The sequence below is a fragment of the Opisthocomus hoazin genome, chromosome 1, assembly GCF_030867145.1.
Source record: "Opisthocomus hoazin isolate bOpiHoa1 chromosome 1, bOpiHoa1.hap1, whole genome shotgun sequence".
NCBI classification, from domain to species: domain Eukaryota; kingdom Metazoa; phylum Chordata; class Aves; order Opisthocomiformes; family Opisthocomidae; genus Opisthocomus; species Opisthocomus hoazin.
The window spans coordinates 37991170-38012786 of record NC_134414.1 but is presented as its reverse complement, the minus strand read 5'-3'; the positions used below and the strand labels follow the sequence as shown (position 1 = coordinate 38012786).

Genomic DNA, 21617 nt, shown 5'->3' with positions numbered 1-21617 from the left:
GTTAAAATATAAAATAAGAACATAAAAACAGTTGCATTGGATCAAAACAAAGCACTGCCTAGATGAGTATCCTCATGTAGGGTGGCCAACACGAAATACATATGAAAGACTATAAGAAGAGGTAAAGCACATTTTCCACCCTGTGGTTGCCTCTGTATCAGGGACTTCCCAAGCCAGAGATGATTTTTTTGTTTCTCATCCCTATAACTTCCTCAACTCCAAGCACAGATATTGCACAGCCACTATGAAATCATCAAACCCGTTAAGCTCTTCCCCACCTTTCCCTGCTACTTGTTGGATACTTACTTGTAGCTCAAGTTCTCCTCGTCGTTTATATATGGCTTTTTCTCCTGTCAGCCCATCAATGATTTTGGCATCATCTAGCTCTCCGACAGCTTGGTGTCTCAGCCATTGTCTTTCCTTACCCTTGGCCTACAATGGAAAAGAAACCTTAATTCACTCAGTGACATGAGTGTATATTAGACAATTTCAGACCTACTGAACATGACATACATAAATTCATTTCTTTATTTAAAAGGATACTGCTTATCTGCAGCCTGACTTCATGAACATGCATTACAGTCCAGGAACTCCAATAGTCATGGAACTCCTGTACATAGAAGCAAGCACTTACGATTGAGACTCAAGTGTTTTAATATTATAAGCAACATATTTAAGAATGTTTTCAAAGGATAGCTTCATCATGGTTCATAATACATAACATCCATCTACAGACAGTAAAGTCTGCATATATGGGTTTTATGATTTATTTCTTTTCTGCTTAAATCTTCAGTTGAAGTTTCTCATCCTAGTAGTAAGCCCAGCAAGGAAAGAAGACTTTAAATTTATATATGTATAATGCTTTTGTGCTCTCAGCAAATTTCTAGTCAGCAGCTGGAGGCAAATCAAATACCCAGCAGGACACAAACTGCCTTAAACATTGGTTCTCAGGAATGAAAATCAGCTGCTCTCTGACGAGCAGGAAGTGTTACATTATAAATCCCCAGTAAACTGCAGGCCTGGGGTTTGAGAGGATGAATCTTTATAATTTTGTACAGTCTGAGCAGTCAGATGATGACTTCTTAAGCCTCACAGAATCTTTGATTTTGCTTTCATCAAAACTTATGAGTTTTTTCTTTGTGGTGTGTATGGAAGAAGCAGTTCTGGACTACTCTGTTGCCTATAGTTGCTCAAGACGAATGCACTACTTACCTACGAAAATAAGTGGGCAGAAAGAATAAAAAGCCACAAGGAAAATGTTCTGATTAATTAATTTTACGGTATAGAATTTACATGGCTGTGACAAACACAGATTTTTCAGTTAGGTAGTGCCAAAAGCTTTACAGATGCTTCCTGCTGGGAGGCAAAACCAATGCCAACAGATAGAAACCTCAGCCTTTTAGTAAATCACTGAAGGGAAAGTGGAAAAGATTTCTTAGGTTGTGAACTCAGTCATTTGTACCCTCTGATACATTTTCACGGTGCTACAGTCAACCTAGCTTTAACCCACTTTTGGCAGTGGGGCATCCACAAGTTTGTTTGTACCACCAACTAGTAGTTTCCACTATCATTAAATATTGTTGGGATGAAATCTGAAGCCCTTTCTTCCATAACATCATTGATTCCCTTGTCACGCAAAGAGTTGTGCAAGGTCACAAAAAGTTACCTGCAAATTCCAGGTGACCTCCACATGTGCCACTAAAATGTCACACTAGGAGTTTTCTTGCTGTAAAAAACACAGTAGGATAACCCAGGGCAAATTTCATGAACATTCCAACTGACCATTAAAAAAATGCTCCTGAAGACAACATGCTGCTGAGCGAGCAGAACCTGTCTAAAATGAATCATGCACCTTTCAGGATGATGCAGATGAGCTGACTTTGTTCCTAGTCCACTTAGCCACCGTCAGTACTGGAACAGAGGGAGATCCTTAACCCTTCCTCAGGCCTGCTCATTTGTGAAATTTTTGCAGTTTGCTTCCTTTCAGTAGGCAGGAGGACAAGCAAGATTATAAAGTTTTGGCTTCATTAAGCAAGTTCTCAACTATTTTCACTGCTGTTTTCATTGGTGGTGCTTTGGCTTTCCGGCTAATTGCTGTTCAAGGAACAGCAGTGTGAGAAGAAAATAGTTTTTAACTATGGACGTAGTTAAAAACCATTTAATACCTTCTGAAGCTTACGCAAAAAAAGCCAGTATTTGAGCTGAAATTTTATCGGAGGAATACAGAGTTGACATTCTCCCCTAAAATAGGAAAGAATCAAAGGCTGACAAAATCCGACCTAATCTCTTTCCAAAATAATGCTAAAATTATTTAGACTACTTAGCATCTGCCTCTTTCATGTAGAATTCCTGAGAATTTATTACCTTTATATAAAAGCTGATAAAAAAATCCCCTTAAGCACATGTGTGTACAATGCACATATGTATTACAGAAAAGCTTCAAAGCATTTAAAATATATAATTTTCATAAGCTTAAAATCAACATAAGTTTAAAAGTATTTACAATTCTAAGAGAAAAACAGAACTATTACATATATAACTTGCTTTCATATTTTACTAGAAAGGGCATACAACCCATTACTATTGCCATATACTGCAACCATACTGATGAAAAAATATTGTATATATTCATTTTGTTGCTTTTGAAACTCGAAAAATGTGCTATTTACCATATCTTATCAACATGGCAATGGCTGATCATAATACACTACTCCAGTAATTCTTTTCACTAAAATATATCAAAGGCATATTTGCAAAAAACCCTGAAAAATCTAACTGTGGTGTCTGGAAATATCAGAGAAAAACCATAGAATCATAGAATGGTTCAGGTTGGAAGGGACCTCATAGATCATCTCATTCCAAGCCCCCTGGCATGGGCAGGGACACCTTCCACTGCACCAGGTTGCTCAGAGCCCCGTCCAACCTGGCCTTGAACACTGCCAGGGAGCGGGCAGCCACAGCTTCTCTGGGCAACCTGTGCCAGGGCCTCACCATCCTCAGGGGGAAGAATTTCTTTCTTAAATCTAATATAAACCCACTCTCCTTCAGTTTAAAGCCATTATCCCTTGTCCTGTCACTACATGCCCTTGCAAAAAGTCCCTCTCCAGCTTTCTTGTAAGCCTCTTCAGGTACTGGAAGGCTGCTATAAGGTCTCCCCGCAGCCATCTCTTCTCCAGGATGAACAGACTCAACTCTCTAAGCCCTTCCTCACAGCAGAGGTGTTCCAGCCCTTTGACTGATTTTGTGGCCTCCTCTGGACCCACTCCAACAGGTCCATGTCTTTCCTGTGCTGAGGGCTCCAGAGCTGGACACAGGACTCCAGGTGGGGTCTCACCAGAACAGAGCAGAGAGGCAGAATCCCCTCCCTCAGCCTGCTGGCCATGCTGCTTTTGATGCTGCCTAGGAAATGGTTCGCCTTCTGGACTGTGAGTACACACTGCTGGGTCATGCTGAGCTTCTTATCAAATAATAATAAAAAAAAAACCTCTAAAATTGTGTATGTGAAGTAATCACATCTAAATATGTAACTCATAACCATATAGGGTGAAATACTGCCAGTTGTGGTCTGAATTTGTTTCTGAGAAAACATATGCATATGTTCCCTCAGCTGCTGAAATCAGAAACTATGACAGAATCATCAAATCACAGAATGGTAGGGGTTGGAAGGGACCTCTGTGGGTTATCTAGTCCAACTCTCCTGCCGAAGCAGGGTCACCTAGAACAGGCTGCACAGGACATTGTCCAGGCGGGTTTTGAATATCTCCAGAGAAGGAGAATCCACAGCCTCCCTGGGCAGCCTGTTCCAGTGCTCCGTCACCCTCAGAGGGAAGAAGTTCTCCCTCATGTTCAGACGGAACTTCCTGTGCTTCAGTTTGTGCCCGTTGCCCCTTGTCCTGTCACTGGGCACCACAGAAAAGAGTCTGGCCCCATCCTCCTGACACCCACCCTTGAGATATTTATAGGCATTTCTAAAGTCCTCTCTCAGCCTTCTCTTCTTCAGCCTAAACAAGCCCAGCTCCCTCAGCCTTTTGTCGTAGGAGAGATGTTCCAGTCTCCTCACCATCCTTGTAGCCCTCCACTGGAGTCCCTCCATCTTTCTTGAAAGCTCCTCGTCTTTCTTGAACTGGGGAGCCCAGAACTGGACAGAGTACTCCAGATGGGGCCTCACTGGGGCAGAGTAGAGGGGAAGGAGAACCTCCCTCGACCTACTGGCCACACTCCTCTTAATGCACCCCAGGATCCCAATGGCCTTCTTGGCAACCAGGGCACACTGCTGGCTCATGGTCAACTTGTTGTCCACCAGAACACTCAGGTCTCTCTCCACAGAGCTGCTCTCCAGCAGGCCTGCCCCTGCCTGTACTCGTGCATGGGATTGTTCCTCCCCAGGTGCAGGTCCCTGCACTTGCCCTTGTTGAACTTCATTAGATTCCTCTCTGCTCAACTCTCCAGCCTGTCCAGGTCACACTGAATGGCAGCACAGCCTTCTGGTGTATCCACCACTCCTCCCAGTTTGGTGTCATCAGCAAACTTGCTGAGGGTACATTCTGTCCCTTCATCCAGGTCATTGATGAATAAGTTAGACTGGGCCGAGTACAGACCCCTGGGGGACACCACTAGTTACAGGCCTCCAACTACACTCAGCGCCGCTGATGACAACCCTCTGAGCTCTGCCATTCAGCCAGTTCTCAGTCCACCTCACTGACCACTCATCCAGCCCACACTTCCTGAGCTTCCCTAGGAGGATGTCGTGGGAGATAGTGTCAAAAGAAGCCTTGCTGAAGTTGAGGTAGACAAAAACCACTGCTCTCCCCTCATCTACCCAGCCAGTCATCACATGGCACAGGGGTTTTGCATCGGCAGGTCTCTGAGCCATGTTCATTACAGGACTGCCACTATTTTATTCTTGCTGCTATGACCAGACAGTTCCCACACGGTCTAAATCAGAGTCCCAGCTGGCTCGGCGATTCAGGCTCAGGTTTGCCCCGTTTAAATGTACGTGCCTGAATGATGCTCAGAAGCCACAGGGACAGTTGCCCCTGATTCCCTCTGTAAAAATCAATAAAAAGAGAAGTACTTTCTGGAAGGCAAGTCATCTGAAATCTAAGAAGGCCCTTCTGAGTGACTGACCAACTATCAGCTTTTGAATCTGGAGTTGTGTTATTCAGGGTTTGGCCAGCATTAGGGGCAGGAGAAAGCTCAGCATTGACCAAGATTTCCTGGACTTTCAGCTTTGCTACTTCTACAGAAGGTAAACAACAACTCAGAATGTTTTGTTAATGTTGTGCGAAGAGCTGACAGAGATCAGTGAGTTATGCAAAGTAAAATGAACAATGAAATTACATCCTCAGACCATATCTGTGTATCCCTTTCAAGGATCAGCCTATTCCAAACATCTCTTGCTGCTGCTACTAACTTTTGAGTGCCATCGACAACTGGACCTGAAGCCCAGCCTCTTCCTTGTTAGGATGTAAAATTTAATCCAAAAGGAACATGTTTTTAAAAAACCCACAAACCTAATGATAAAAGGGCATATGTTGAAAGGCAAATTGAGGTTAAATAAACATGGGCAACATATTTATTAGCAATGTGAACATGTTGAGTTTGAAACAAAGCAAACTCAAGCATTTATAAAAAGCCAAAAGCATTCTCTACTGAGAAGGCAATTTGGGATTTTCACGAAGTTAAAAACACACAGACATCTGAGCTGCAAAGTTTACTGCAGCTGACTGTGCCACTGACTCCTTATTTGAGAAATGAGGAATGTCTGACTGATAACAGAAAGAAAACAGTTTCAGCTGAGAACCCATAGTGTACATAGGACTATCCAGAAAAAAGGGGAGAGAGAGGCATAGTCCTTCGTCAGGGTTGAATGACTTACCATGCTGAAGAATTCAAATAAACTTTTTTTTTTCCCTCAAAAAGACAACATGAAACGTGCTGGACTCAGCTTCCCAATTAACAGCAAGCATTTTCCAACTAAGTAACTCCTGCTATTATTTATCTTCATTTTCCTAGTGCACCTTCTAATAGAAAACCCTACCAAAATCTGCATGAAAATGTATAAAGTCAAAAATTTGCTTTCAATATTGCTCTTATTCTATGAGCTGGCTTTACCAAATTCACTGAGTTTGTTTTCTCATCATAAAGTACATTTACTATCTGTGTAATTAGCTGTTATAGATTTTGCCAGGAAGTTAACAAAGTCTCATAAAATACTGAGGCTTATAAAGCTTTGCTTTGATATTAAAATGGCCTTTTAAACAAAGCAACAGGGTATGTCTTCTTATATTAAAATATGTTATATCTTGATTATGACTAATGTGATCCCTGAATGTAAGAATTTTGGCTCCAAAATAGAGCAAAAAGATAGATAAGGCAGACTAAAAAAAGACTGTAAACTGAAGATTCACTTGTTCACTTCACACCTAGAATGTGCTTCCAATGACATGTCTACTAGAAACACGGTAAAAAAATGCACTTCCATATAAATGATGTAGGAAAAACTGAGATTTATATCTAAATTTTTTCAATTGGAACCTGTCTTTACAAGCCAAAAGCCTATGTCTTGAATTGAAGAATGAATTAGATGAATGAATTACCTAATCACGACCATCTTAAATGTTCATTATATGAGGAGCGCTCTGAATTGAGTAATAAAACTGGTTAATCATTCTCCATGTATATATGTGATTATAGTACTGTCGTTGTAGATGGAAAGACTTAAAGATGTAAGTAAGGCAATGAAAAATGTTACCTTTCTTGCTTGCAATACCAGGGGATTGGATTTTTTGACCCAGGAGGAGTCTGTTGATTATACAGAGTAATTTCTTTCTATATTTCAGTTTTATTGCTGAAGTAAGGAAACATATTAGACACAGCACGCTGACTAACTAATAAACTAAGGTATATGTACACCAGTGAGTGGCAGCCTTCAACAGAAATATTTCTAATCAGAGAGGTCTTATAAGGAGTAAAATTAATTTTCCTTTAAATTTCACTGAAGATTAGCAGATTCCTCCTAGAAAAAATGCATTTTTTATTTGATTTACCCCATATATGAACACTAGTGTTACTAAACCTGGAACAACCACAAGATCAACTCAAGTCAAGAAAGGCAAACTGGTGGTTTTGGTCAGCTTCCACTTGGGAGATTTGGGCTATACTTATTTTTATCAGCAAGAGTTAAAGACAAACCTGAGAAAAATTCCTGTTTTCAGCTGCATATGCAGTAAAGCTGTGACCTGGAATGAGTATTTCTTCTAACATCTATAGCCTTTGCGCTTCTAAGCTAAAAAATTCTTTTGGACAGGAGGTAAGGACAAAGACTGTGATCTACACATCACTACATATTCTTTTAATAATGTATAGTCTTTTCTTTTACACAACTGTGCTCCTGACTAAGTAATCTCTATAAGATGTGGTATGGGAATACTGTAACTTGCAGAGATGAGTGCTGGGACCCACTTAAAAGCTGCCTTTGAAATAGTAAGATGAGACTGTTTTTCCTACCCATGATTATAACCTGAATCTGCTTTTAGCCCTCAAAGGTATGATCATCAGACGGTAACAGGATTAGCGGGATAGTATTTGGGGCCTAGTGTCATGAGCTCACCGTGTTCCTTTATCAGTGAATCTAGGATTACCTGCAGATTGTCTAAGATGATGCGGAGTGACTGAACTTGACGTCGGACTGCTCCAGAGAACCTTTCATAAGTTGATGCATCATATTCACTCATCCGAATCTCTTTCAATCTAAAGCAAAGAAAGGGAGCTAAGAACAGCTTAGGAGACAAGCATACCACCCATTTGCGTATGTAAATTACAAGTTTATTTACTCAATAACTGGGAAATTCAGACTGTAATAACCACACACAAGAGACAAATCCAAGAAGCGGCAGCCGCTTTTGTGAATTTTTGACACGGCAGGTGATCACCAGTGTCTACAGGGATTGCATCACATTAAAACTCATTAAAGTTATTAATCCTCTGTCTCTCTCCTAGTCTACTTTAATGTTTGGGAAGTAAATCAGATGTTCTGAAAACCGTGATCAGATTCTACTGGTTTTATTGGCTCAGGTGTTGCTATCTGTACATAAAAGGATCATGAGTGTCTACCCATTACTTCACCGTCAGAGTATTTTAAACATATCACGATTCATGCTTTAACACAAAGGTTAAGTAAAGACACATTACAAAATCTGTCCTTGAAGACCTACAACTAGTAACTCTGTCTCAAATACCTATCTTTGTGCTTCATAAAATGACGAAACCTTGAAACAAAGAAGTTTTAAATGAACATTAACAAAATTGTGCTCTCCCACATGTCACTGAACACTACCCTGTCCAGAAGCCTAACAGAGAGTGCAACATCTGCACCATAAAACCAGATATATGCTCTTACTATAAGTCAAGATGTGCCCACTTCAAGTTCTGTATCATTCTTTTCAACATTGTGGCTAAGCAGATACTCTTAAACTGGTGAAGCTCACAATTGGAATGTAATTACAGAGGTCTAACGGTGAAGAATGAGCTAGGGGACAGCTGGATACGCTGGGAGTGTGCAGCATTTGATAAATTCCATGACCCAGCATCATGTAGCGAGGCAGCAATTGCATATCTGGCCACCCTACCATCCAGCACGTGGCTGGGTTCAGTCCAGAGCTAAAACATATTGGCCTGTCTGTGCACAGCTCATTTCAAACAAGCACTTCATAACAGCATAACCTCACTCACACTGTTTTGAAACTACTGATTTTTAAATGAACTATAAATGGATAGTAAAGTATGTATAAACTAGCTATATTTCTAATCACTAGTTTTTTAATACCATCACAAGTTACTTGCCTGGAACATACAGTATATATGAGAATTGCTGTTTAGACTAGCCCTTTAATGATAATATTAAAATCATACATCCAATCTTTGTTGTCTTTAGTAGACTACATCTTTTTCTACTTAGAATTTTGCATAGACATAGTCATTATAGCAAACTATTATTCATTAGAGGCAGGAAAACGTAATTTTCAGTGCTATACACTTTATGCCGTGGATCCTGCCAATGGAGTTCAGCATCTTGACATCAACGAATAAAACATTTTGATTCAAACAAAAAAACCCTCACATGCAGTCTTTGTTAAACTCTACATCAATCCACAGAGAAAACTAGTTCAGAAAAATACCATGAAAAATACTGCACTTATTCAAGAGCAGTTGCTAACTTCATTCAAGTGAAATAGGGCAATTTAAAATGTTTTCCACTAGAAGTACTATCTAGCCAGGAAAGCATTCAATAGCTTTCATACTAAAATTTCTCCCTTCCAGATAACCGTGTATAAACAAAGCAGTGAAAACTGCAGTCTCCCTTATTTTTTTTCTTCAGCTTGAGGACTCCAACCTCCCTATTCTTAACTTTTATCTGCTAGTTCCCACAACTATCCAAGAAGTACAGAATAATAATCCAAGTCAAAGGTGGCTTCAGAACAGGCTACATTTACAGCTGGTACACGCCATCTCACTGGTTTTAGCAGGACATGAATTGTTATCTCAGGTACAGATACTCAGATTTTACAGGACACAGCTGCACTGTTTCCACAACATGTAGCAGTATCCAGGAATTTCCCCTAACACGAATTTTGGAAATCACTGTACAGGCAGGTGGAAACTCATCAAAGCCTGCCATGTGTGTCTGTGTGCATGTGCACAACAAGAAGCACAGTATCCAAGACCATACATACCAATTGTTTCTACTGTAACACAACTGAAGAATGAGGACGTAGAAAGGGCTAAAAGTAGTCTTCCCCACCTACCACCCATAAAGAACCAGGAAAAAAGACAAAACAAGCTCTGCCTTCCCCCTGAAAACAAAACCTTATGTGACTATTTTTAATTTAAATTTCTGTTGCTTGTGTAAATTAAATCACTATTAAAAGGTATTTTTCCTTTAAGGGTCTTTTCCTTTGAAGCGCTGACATAATCTATAAATTTTCCCTGTCTTTCTTAATCATTAATACTCTAATAGCAACGTTAATTGCTCCAGGTAATTTAGTAATATAAACATGATTAAAAAAATAAACTTGACCTGAATGCAATAGATAAACTGCTGGTTTTAAATACAGTGATTCATGTACAGTGTGTGCTCTGTGTTTAACAGCCTAATTATTTCTACATCAGTTGAAGGAAATGGCAATCCCACCTGCTCCTCACAGCACCCAGATTTGCCTCCTGTTGGGAATCACTTTGCTAATAGCAACAAAACGCGAGCTCGTGAAGTGGCTTCTAAATTTATTTGCTCTGACGTTTCAACCTGTGCCTAGTACTCTCTACTTTCAGACAGATACTCACATGGCAATATGACCTGGGCTGAAACATAAAATTCACTTGGTACGACTGTCAACGCACTTGGACTTTTTTTATGCAAAGTACCAGAGTTTGAGTTAAGAGTTCAGTCGGTGGAAAAAATCTGAACCTTTGTGCACAGTCTGGGAAACAGCTGATTAGTAACCATGCATTACCCTAACGCCGGGCAGATCTGTGGTTTGCGCAGAAGTCTCTGGTGACCTCTAGCAGTTCAGACCATCTCACCATTTGGCTACAGGTCTTTCAAACAGAAGCAATTTGCTTGTAACGGTCTGTTTCGAAAGACGTTTGTTAGCTGGTGAATTTCTAACAACATACAATCTGGAGTCACTATAAATCAAAGAAATGTTCGTATTGTAGATCCCTTTTTGAAAAAAGATAACTATTCACATCAGTCTCCTTGTTCACCTAGTTATGTTTTACTCTACCAAATCACCACAGTCATTTTAACAGTGTGGCTTAGTTCAGTAAAACATTCTATACATCTTGTCCAGAACAGCTAAACACATGCTGGTGAGCTCTGTTAAACGATAATGATCAGGGTAAAGTAGCTGATAAATATAGTTAAGAAAGAAAATTCTTTTTAGGCATCTTTTTCAAATTCTCCTGGGAAATGGAAGGGAAAATACAGACTTCCACTTTACCTCTGTTTAAAGGCCTTTTCACCCATCTCTCGAGCAGCTCTCTTCACCTCCTCAGGAACAGCATCCTTTTCAGCTTGAGATATTTGGTAAACCCTGTGGCCAGCATCCAGTCGATATGGCCCACCTTTGCCACCTAACCCAGCAGTGTCTCTCCCACCTAACATGATCGAGATAAAAAATAATTAAGAACATGCATTCACTAGCAAATTGCAATGCATTTTCCTTAAAATTTCCATTGTCATATGTACAGATGTTCCAAAAAATCTGCCAACAATCCCCAGAAGAAATACTTATTGTCAAAGATTTTCAAAACCAAAACGCTATGATGGTTAAGAACTCCAATGGAATGCTTGTGTTTATAGTTCCTTGAGACTGGATTCATAATGGTTTCCACCTTGTAGAAAGGGGACTGGAGATCATACAAGTCTTGTACATCTCCTCAAAGCTCCCAGTCCTTAAAGCCATTCATTCAGACTCGGTCTTCTTCCTAGAATTTGTTGGCTTACACTGTTCACAAACTACTTTGTCTAGTGATCACCACCATGCCCTTTTAGAAATTAGGAGGCACTTTGCCTGTTCTGTGTGCCTCTTGCCTACACGACCTAAACTCCTGCGGCTACAGAGACATCTGAGAGAATGGCAAATGACTCAGCCTAGTTTCTACAGCTGCAAGCTTCTGGTTCTCTATATGGCCAACGAAAAGAAACAGCAACAAAATGAATTGAAGCAGAGATCCACTATATATAGTTTAAGTTAGACAATGCAAATAGCTCTTTTCACTGGCAATAAAGCAACCCTGCATTGAGTAAAATAGCTCTAAGCAGAGGGAGGCCTTGTATAAATTCATTTTTGGCTGGCACAGCATCTCCCTTAGACGACCTTCAATGATGCATTAAAAAAGAATGAAAAACCTGTTCCACCAGCCCAAGTATTTCCACCAACATGCGGCATGTTGTCTGGATCCACTTTTCCATGCTTGGGGGAACTGACATCCAAACCACTGTCCCTCTGAATGGTTATCTGTAAAATAAAAGATAGAGCTGTAAATCTCTCTTAGGAAAACTCTCTTAGCAAGGAAAACCACTCTAACAACCTAATAATAATAAACTAGGTCTGCTGAAGAGCTGTAGGACCAGCATTAATTCAATAAATGCAACATCCCACCCGATAAGGACACTGGATAAAGCAGAGCAAAACAGGGCTCCCGAGTGGCACGTGACACCTGCACCAGATCTAAGACTACTGCCACATCTGAACCACGCAGTGCATTCAGATCTTTTCCACACTAGAAAAGTGCTTACTGATAATCGCCGGCATAATTCAAAATTCCCCTGTAGACAAGCTCATCTGCAGTTTGAAGGCCCCTAGTGGTATTGGGAACACCCAACTACAGCTTTCTACATTCTTTACTGATGTACAGATCGATCTTCCTCTCCTGAACAGGGGCTGAAGAAACGCCACGCTCTTCTCTGAGATTCGTCAGCAAACGGCTCGTTGAAATGACACGCTCACGCAGCCCGCGACTGCAGAAGTTCACAGCCATGGTTTTTCTGCACCTGTCTGCTGCCTGCACCCTCCCCATCCATCCATCGGCTGCGCAGCCGAACACCCAGCAGCTGTCAGGCGCTCGGGGCTGAGTCCCTTGGGGCTGGGGCTGGATCTAAGCGGGTGACTGAAGGCAAAAATACTCCTTCCCGTTACAAACTCTGAGTCATGCAGCGAATCAATGATTCATGTGTGAACTGCCCTTCAGTTACTAATCTCCTGTAATTTAATGCCAGTTTATTTTGTCTATGAAACTTACTGACAGAGATTTAAAATCGATGTCTCCAACCTCTGCAAATTAACTTTCTTCTCATCTACCATAATACATTTAATTATCTGACTAATTTATGTGCCCAAATAACTACAATTTATTGCCTTCTCAGAAGTTCACTGGCATGATCATGGTTTCCACTGGTGCTGTAGAACAGTTTAATTCTTGAATTCGCTGTCTTGCAGACTCAACTTCAGGCTGATATGAATTCCATACATGTTTTTGAACTGAAAACATATGTGCTAACAGCAGTGTCTTGGCAGCTATTCAAAACATAATTTTCTTTCTCTTTATAGAATTTATATTAGTTCAAAGAGGTACAATAAATCCTCTGTGAACCATATCATTAGTGTAAAATCAAGATCTAATCTGATAAATTACATTAATTTAACATTTGTATAGGAAGAAAGACACTTCACCACAACAGCACGTTACCCTCAGAGTTATATACAGTTTCGGTTCAAGAGATTTCCTCAAAAATAAACAGTTCTTTTTTGCATAACTGGTAGATTTCAAAACTGTCAGAAACACAGGTCAACAAAACTTGCTGCACTTAGTTTAAAATAAAATCATAAAACCAAAACAGTAGTGTCAGCCTCACGAATCAAAACAAAATATTATTCTGCAATGAGAAACAATAAAATGATGGAAAATTTTTCACACATTCATCCTTCTGGTTTCATCATAGAAAAACACTCAAAATTTTGCAAAAGAAGCTCTATGAGGCAAACATAAATGGTGACTTAAATACCATATTCTACTTTTGTCAAGTTTTTCCATTGAAAAAATTCATTAAATATTTTGAAAAAAAAATACTGTTTAAATTTTGAGTGAAAAGTTTTGTAGACAAAACAGCTTTGTTGTTCACACACGTTTCTCACATATAATAAGTTTTCACAAATACGATTTCTAGCACATATGCACTAGACAAGTTTCTAATATAAACTTTACAATAATGTTGATCTGATTAAAGCAGGTATTCATAACTTTAAAACAGCATGCGATTAAGAAAAAATATTTAATAATGGTTTGTGACTTTTTTTTTCTGAAAAGGACAGCAGAACATCCAACATTTGATTTCTATTAAAACTTGGACATAAAATGCACAAGAGAGAGAGAAAAAGAGACAAGTGGTACAATCTATCATAGCTTGAGAATGTGACTTCCTTACTAGTTTTTTTATATATAGTTACTGGGTAAAATGATTGAAAATTTAAGGATACTAGAATGGAATAACACCAGCAGATTTGTAAATGTCAGGCCAGCAAACGCAGCAGTTTGCTTCATTTACTTGTTTTTAAAGTACCTTCTATGCACACAAAAGGTAGTAAAATTTTGCTACATCTGAACATTTTAACAACTATTTTTTGTCAGCACTGGTTTGCTGGGTCAATTGTTTTTAAATTTACCATGCACTTCGAAAGTGCATTAAATTACCACACTGTAGGGCCCTTTGAAGAAAATCTTCTGGATACACTTTCTTGTTTTTTCTTTGAGCTTTTAGAGAATTCCATTAGTGACTTTTGGTGCTTTTCTCCTTCCCATCCCTGTCTCCACAGAAGTGTTTCAAGGCGATTTTACAGCTAACAATTTCTCTCTGCTCTGAAGGTGCCTCTACAAAGTGTAAGTCAGACTAGTAAATATCTAGATTAGAACTGAAAATCTATTTTAGAAAGAAGTAAACAGTAAATCACTGAGTCTGGACGTGAAATTACAGGAAGGATGAGGAAAAAAAATGAAGAGAAAAACTTTCGGACATAGATACATTCTTCAGCATGACAGATATAAAGAGATGGAAAAGCCATAGATAAGTCACCCCTCTGAGGGCTTGAGGAACTCTTCATGTTAGAAACTGTAGGAAAGATAGATTTAAGGACGAAGATCCCAAACTGGATGTATTATGAACCTGGCAAACTGAAAGACAGTCAGTGGGAAAAATCTAGTTTGTCTGGAGTGAGAAGGAAGACAAGAAAAACATGTACTGAAAGTAGAGAAAAAGCTCAAATAAATCTAAGAAATCCATAGTAACTTTTCCAAGGTTGTCCGATTGGAATTGCTAAACCTACTGAGATTTATCTTACTGTTTTAATGGGTATTTTCCAAATATATAAACAATTTGCTTGCTCAAAAGTAGATCTGTCCCCTCCTGAATACTTTCCGTTTGAATCTATCGCAAGACTTTTATCAACTTTGATTCTTTCAGCGAGAGTTTTGACTAAGCGTCTCTTTTCCAGAGAAAGCTGTGCTCTTTCTGGCTAGACACGCACTGAAAGGCGCTATTCATTACTGCATTATGGTGACAATTCCATGCTGCCTGGTGTGCATATCACAGCTTTGTAAAACAACGGATGAATTCAGCCTAGGAGCCTTGAGTTTCAGCTACGATGATGGGTCAGAGCAGAATAGCTGGAAAAACTGTGAAATTTTCCTTCTGAGACTTCCTTTTGATTTCCAGAATAACCACAATTTCCAAATCACTCCCGGCACACGTGTCAGTTGTGCATTATCTCAGCTGGTTTATACATATTGATGATCTATGATCAGAGCATGAAAGCACTTTTCCACTGCCTGTTCGGGCAGGTTTTTCAAAGTTCTCACCACACAAGAAGAACTGCCATCCTCTCCTGGCATACACAGGATTCTTACTTTATTCTCTATAAAGTCCAAATTCTCAGTAATCATGAATGATGTTAGCCCCTGGTTTGCAATCGTTTTGCTCTCGTACTTTCTTTGACTGTATGATATTCTCAGGCACTTACATCAATGGGTAATGGGGGCATCTGAAAGGACTTTGTGCATGGAGACTCTGCAGGTCTCCCAAAGTCAATGAAACAAACAAAAAATTGATGTGAGAAGAATATGAAGACTGCTGGTCAGAAAGATGCTAAAGGGATGTGCTTTTCTGAAGAGGCAAAGTATGAAGAAAGTGCTTGAGAGTAAAGGAAATGAAGAAACAACAGCAAATACCATGACTTGTTAAAGCTTTGACCTAATTTTCCGGTGCTGCCTTTTACACATCGATTCATTCCCGAGAGCACGGGCAGCCAAGCAGGACTAGAACTGAACACTCACTTTACAGCCAGTAAGAGATACGTGGTATCTGGACAACTTGCTTTGTATCCTTTCCTTCAGAGATATGTGAAAGGAAGCCAAAACAGTTTTACACCACTACACTTCATTTTTTTTTTCCTGACAACACTGGGATTCCAAGAGCCAACTGAATAAGGGAAACCAATACAAACGCATTCAGTTTGGAAACTAAGTGATCTTATCATCTTTCATACAGTAATGTAAAGAAGATAAAGCGGCTCAGAGAAGCCAGTGACAGAATTTAATGCTCTCAACAACACAATGAAACCAGGTGTTTCACATCTGTGCCATATTTACACCAAACAGCTATTAAATGCATACCAGTCTGTAACAGGGGCCACTCTGCAGATGAGGCAAAGGCCGGCAGTTTTGTCTAGACTTCAGCTGATCAGGCAAACTGTGGTAAGGGAACTTTATATTGTGTAGTAACCAAATCTTGACCATGTTTGGAAGGGGATCTAAAACCACATTCATGCCACTGAAGTGAATGCGGGATTGAATTCTATTGAATTCTGATGTGAAATCATCTAATTTAATAAAATTAACTCCTGGAGAGTAAGGAAGCACCGGTATACATCACATTTTGATACTTTTATCATCCCCCAGTAAAGGACAGGAGCTGAATCGTTGAGGATCACCCAGCTGACCCAGATAGAATGTGCATTGCCTCTACAAGACACTCACAACTATGGGAAGAAAGGAGCTTACAATAACCCATTAACACAAGTGTGTGAATTATGGAGACGGCTGCTGTACTCTATTATTAAAATGATTTATGTCCCATACTTATATCAGCAGTTCATTCTAATATATGAGCTGTTCTCACAATTACAGTACTTTCCTTTTGAGCTCAGATTTCATTTTCTTCTAATGTATTGCAAACAAATCTCTTTGGCTCTATGGGTAAAACTGACCAAAAGCATTATCAAATTTAGCTTCAGCTGATTTCATACAAGTGAGCTTGACAATATTTTTTGCACCCGGTAATCTTAATCATATATTGCAATGAAACGGAGAAGAAAAAAAAGTCTTTAAAAAGAAGCTTCACCACCTCAAAGGCAGTCCCAAGTAGCACAAATTGTGCATTTTGGTATTTTAACAAGTGCTGGCTGCCCCCAGATTGCTTATGCCAAGCAAATAAAGACAATAAAATAAATGATAGCCAGTCTTCAGCATGTCACATTTATATGTCTGATGGCAATAAAATCATTAAATTGGCTGATTCTTTATAAGATGCTTTTAAGGAACTATTCAAAGTACATCTAGACTGAACATATATGAAGGCCTCTATTATTAACATGTTTATAATAGTATCCAATTTAATGAATAAAAGGCACCTAGAAAAGTCAACTGAAATGAACATTTCAGTATATCTGTTAATCAGTCATTCACGTTTCAGAGTATTCATGACCTTCAACACTGCCACCTTGTTATCCGTGAATTTTAAGCCCATACATCAGCTCCTCACTGTTCAAGTCCGTTACAATAAATTAAAGACTGAAATTCCAGGAGCTATCTTTATTGCAGAGACAGGGAAAGAGAGAAGGAATCTCATCTCCTCCTTTATTTTCCCACTTGAAATTCTCTTTATTACTGGGAGTTTCATGCAGGAGATCTAACCAACGGCCCTTCACTGTCTTAGATGCCCATACCTCCATTACAGTCTTGTAAGAAGCTGATGCTCTAAAACAAGGGGCAGAACACGTACTTAACTGCTGGCAGAAAAAGAACTCGCGCTTACAGGTTAGGAAACATCTTTTAGACTTCGCAAGCAGAAGTCCAATGAGGTTGAAAATTCTTTCTAGCTTTGAATAGAAAAATAATAAATGAGTGATAGCTTCCAGCAAAAGGCGAAGGACTTCTTCCTTGACGCAGTCTGGGATGCGTCTCTGACGTAGATAATTTTTCCAGCCACAGATACTCCCGCCATCCTACCCTGCACACGACAGGCTCCTGTTCAACACAGCAAGCTGGCTAGAGAGACGATGGCCTTCTAATAGAGCAGCTTACTTTTGTATTCTGATGCAGTTAACTTCATTAAAATTCCTGGAGGGTGCAGGCTGTGTCAGTACCTCTCATTCAGGAGTGCTTGCCAGGAAAGCTCCTTCGCAGTGCTCACAGCAACAAAAGCAAGTTTCTGCCTGAGGACTGGCAAAGAAACTCTGGTTTCCAATGGGGGTAAGCTGCCTCGTGTACAGGGGAGCAGACCCTTCGCCTCTTAGTTTTACTACACCTGGCCCTGCCAGGACTAACTCGTATCTAGTCCTCTTCTGCAAAACACAATGCTTATTTTAATACTCTGGATACAACCTAAAAAGGGGGAAAAAACAGAAAAAATACTGTATTTCCAGGCTAACATCCTGCAGGTGTAAAGGAATGCAACTTGTACTTTGAAAAATTGACTGTATTTCCATTCCCCAAACCTCCCCAAATCAGATTTTTCTTATCTTTTCTGGTACATTTACACAGAGCTGGCTATTCCTTATAGGATTTTACATCTTCACAACACAAAAAAATGGAACTATTCTTTTTTGTATGCAGTGAAAAACAAGTAAGCATTTTTTAATGCCCTTTGAAGCATTTAGTGGATCACTCCACATACAACACGTTTACAAAAACTGAAACCAGCATGATTTCATGTGTCACAACTTAATAAACACACACAAATGGGCAAAACATCATTTTAAAAAATACAAGCAAACAGGGTCACAGCTGCAGAGAATATTTACATAGGAAGATATTTAAAAAGAAAAAGCTAAGGTGTCCAAACAGCAACTATTTTCACAAGCACTTATTCTAGCATCAGTAGTAATATTGCATTATTGGGTGTTTCTTACTGTTCATCAGAAGAAAATAGGAAAAAGAATGTGTGCACTAAGATTTGAGGTAGAACACAATTCCCATGATTTACATGCTTAGTTTAGCGTAAATTAAGGAGGTGTGCAATAGATTCATTAGTTGCATGATTAGGCTGTCTTGGAAAATAGGCAGATATAGGCAGGATCTAGGCTCGCAAAATCCCATTCTCCATTTACTCTTTTTATGACAAAGTAAAGAACCCTGCTAAGGTGCAAATTAGAATGTATCAGCTCTTAGCCTAACGTACATGAGACACAGAGGGAAAGAATTAACCTGTGATTTTGCCTTTTCCTTAATACACAATATATTAAACAGGCCAGTTTATAATCAATGAAGAATATGTGCTACTTCTCATACAATGCACTAAATTATTGTTGAAAAACATAAATTACATGAATATAATAACACTACAAATACTATGAAGTTAAAATATTGATGTTTTCTCAAATAGCTTGCTGTCGTCATTAGCACTGTGGACAAAGATTGGACATGTATCAGAAGATAATTGCAGGAAAAGAAGTGAAAACTTAGACTTCTGTCCTTCAGATGATTTGGGAGATGTTAATTTCTTTTTCAAAACTGGTGAATAATCTTTTATCACAACCATACATTATTATGAAAGAAGACTGACTTTGGCTATAACAAAACATGACTATTCTCCAGGTGAAAAAGGCATTAAATAATCCACCCTGCAGTGGCACAAAGGATTAGGAAATGTATTCCACAGAATGCAGAATGTATTTCTCCTTGACCGATTTCTCCTTGAAACAAAAATGTTATTTTCTTTTATCCCTTCTCCCCCAACCCTGCCAACAACCTTACAACCCCAGTATTACCCTGGGCTGCATTTAACAGGTCACAAGAACATCGTTTCCTCCAACACATTCTTTATCACCAGTACGAATACATGCATTATATTCTCCAAGAGAATAAAAAAAGTTCCACACCAGGCAAATCAAAGCTAATCTGCCTATTCCATGGTGGTGTTACCTTCTATTGTAAAGCTGATTCTACCAAAGACAGAAAACATTTTATTACCTACTTACACAAACTAGTGAGAGAAAGGCAAAAATGGGCAAAAAAAAATCTAACGGTTTCTATTATCTTTACTTCTGTTGTGTCATGTACACCTATTTCTATATACCAAAAACTAATAGCGCAATTTCTATTCACATCAGCAGCACAAAATTGAGCCCATGAGTCATTTTTCCACAGAAAGGAATATTCAGTATTAGACAAAACAATAAGAATGTACAGAACACATTTTGTTTTTCAATTGTACCGTGAAATGAAAAAACACTAGTCGCACTGCAGTATAAAACATTTAACAGGTTTTATTCATTCATTTGGCTTCATTTTGACTTTCTATCTTGTCTGTAAAACTTTGCAAGAATTCAGAATGAACTAATGAAGCTTCACGCATTATCTGACTCCCATGAACATCTTTCTCTAAAAGTAGCTTTTAAAATTCCCACAGGCATTAAACTTCTGTCTCAAATAGCAAAACTGTTCAAAGCACCATAGCCTTAATAGAATTTTAGATTTGTAAAATTGAAGTAAATCTGAGTGGGGACAGAGGTAGAGATTTGGAATGAAACGCATAAAAAGGGGTATCTGGCTTGCAAATGAATTATTTGTACACCAGCTAAAAAACCCAAACCACTATATAAAATGCAGTCTTTGATGCTGTGGGTCTTCTTTCAAACTAAATGCTGTCGCTCTAAGAACTAACTCAGAAACGCTGCCGCAGTAGATGCATCAGAGTGTTTTGACCATGAATATGTAGTCGGTGGCTTAAAAGCTGGATAAACTAAACAAACTAATGAGAGAATATCATACATTTGCTTCCATCTAACAGATCCTCTGCTATGTTAACACCTGTGTAAATTGCATTTTCCTCTGTCATTATTAAAAATTGTCTAGTTGATTCTTTTCAACTAAAAGATGTGAGGTCGTCATCTCTTTAGTATGCTAATCCCCTACAAAATATTATCAGAGCAGACAGACAATGTCTAGCTTGGTTATTTATCATGACTGCTACACCCCTCCTGACATCACTGAACTGAGCAAACACTGAGTTCGGTTTCTTCTGGAGCACCCTGAATAATCAACACCTAGAAAGATGGCATTAGTGAACACATTAGGACAATTTGGAATAGTCTGGACAGAAAACCACAGGGACATTGCATGGTCAAAAGAAAGTTGGCAAAAATTAGACAAGGAAGCAGAAAAGCCTCATCTTCCATAGACCTACGACCTTCTCAGATCCATCCTCAAGAAACAGAGAAATAAGTTATTAAGGATCAACTATGTTGTTTTGTTTTCTAAAGTAAAGGCTCCAACATTTAGCACTACTGTAACACATCAGATTATTTCAATTTTCACTATATCCGTCCTTTCGCTAGTCAAGGAACAACTTTCGTAAGGGCGTAGTTATTAGTATGCGTTGGGCTCGGTGGGACAGCAGGATTTCAGTGGTGTTAGGAGCTCCAGCCTTTACGTCAGCAAGGTGCTCTGCTGCAGGCTTTCTGAGATCTGAAAGGCAGCGTGCTGACGTTATTGTATTTTCTCCCATGAGAACTGGCCTTTCACAGGAAGGTCAGAGGAAGAAAGAGGAACTTTGTGCTGGATCAGCCTCCTCTAACAGAAAGTTAAGGTTATTTCCACTCCTGCTTTATGTCTGTCTGCTCTAATTAGACTGGCAGATCTTCAGGAAAGGGAATGTATTTTAGACATGTTTGAATAGTGCTTTCAGCAAAGACCTCTTTTCAGCTGAGGACGTTTATATGAGAAAAAGTAACTAACAGAGAAGGGACGATCTTTATCTGAGTTGCTTTACGCAGTGGAGACTT

General features: G+C 39.2%; 1 protein-coding gene across 1 annotated transcript in view; it reads right to left on the bottom strand.

The window, feature by feature from the left end:
* The window catches only part of VWA8 (von Willebrand factor A domain containing 8), a 209027-nt gene that overhangs the window by 17671 nt on the left and 169739 nt on the right, over window positions 1–21617 (bottom strand). The window contains exons 38-41 of the mRNA XM_075422478.1: window positions 11912–12020; window positions 11001–11157; window positions 7644–7752; window positions 307–432 (exon numbers count right to left, since the gene is read on the bottom strand). Coding sequence (XP_075278593.1) covers window positions 307–432; window positions 7644–7752; window positions 11001–11157; window positions 11912–12020 — 501 coding nt within the window. The remainder of the gene's footprint in view (window positions 1–306; window positions 433–7643; window positions 7753–11000; window positions 11158–11911; window positions 12021–21617) is intronic.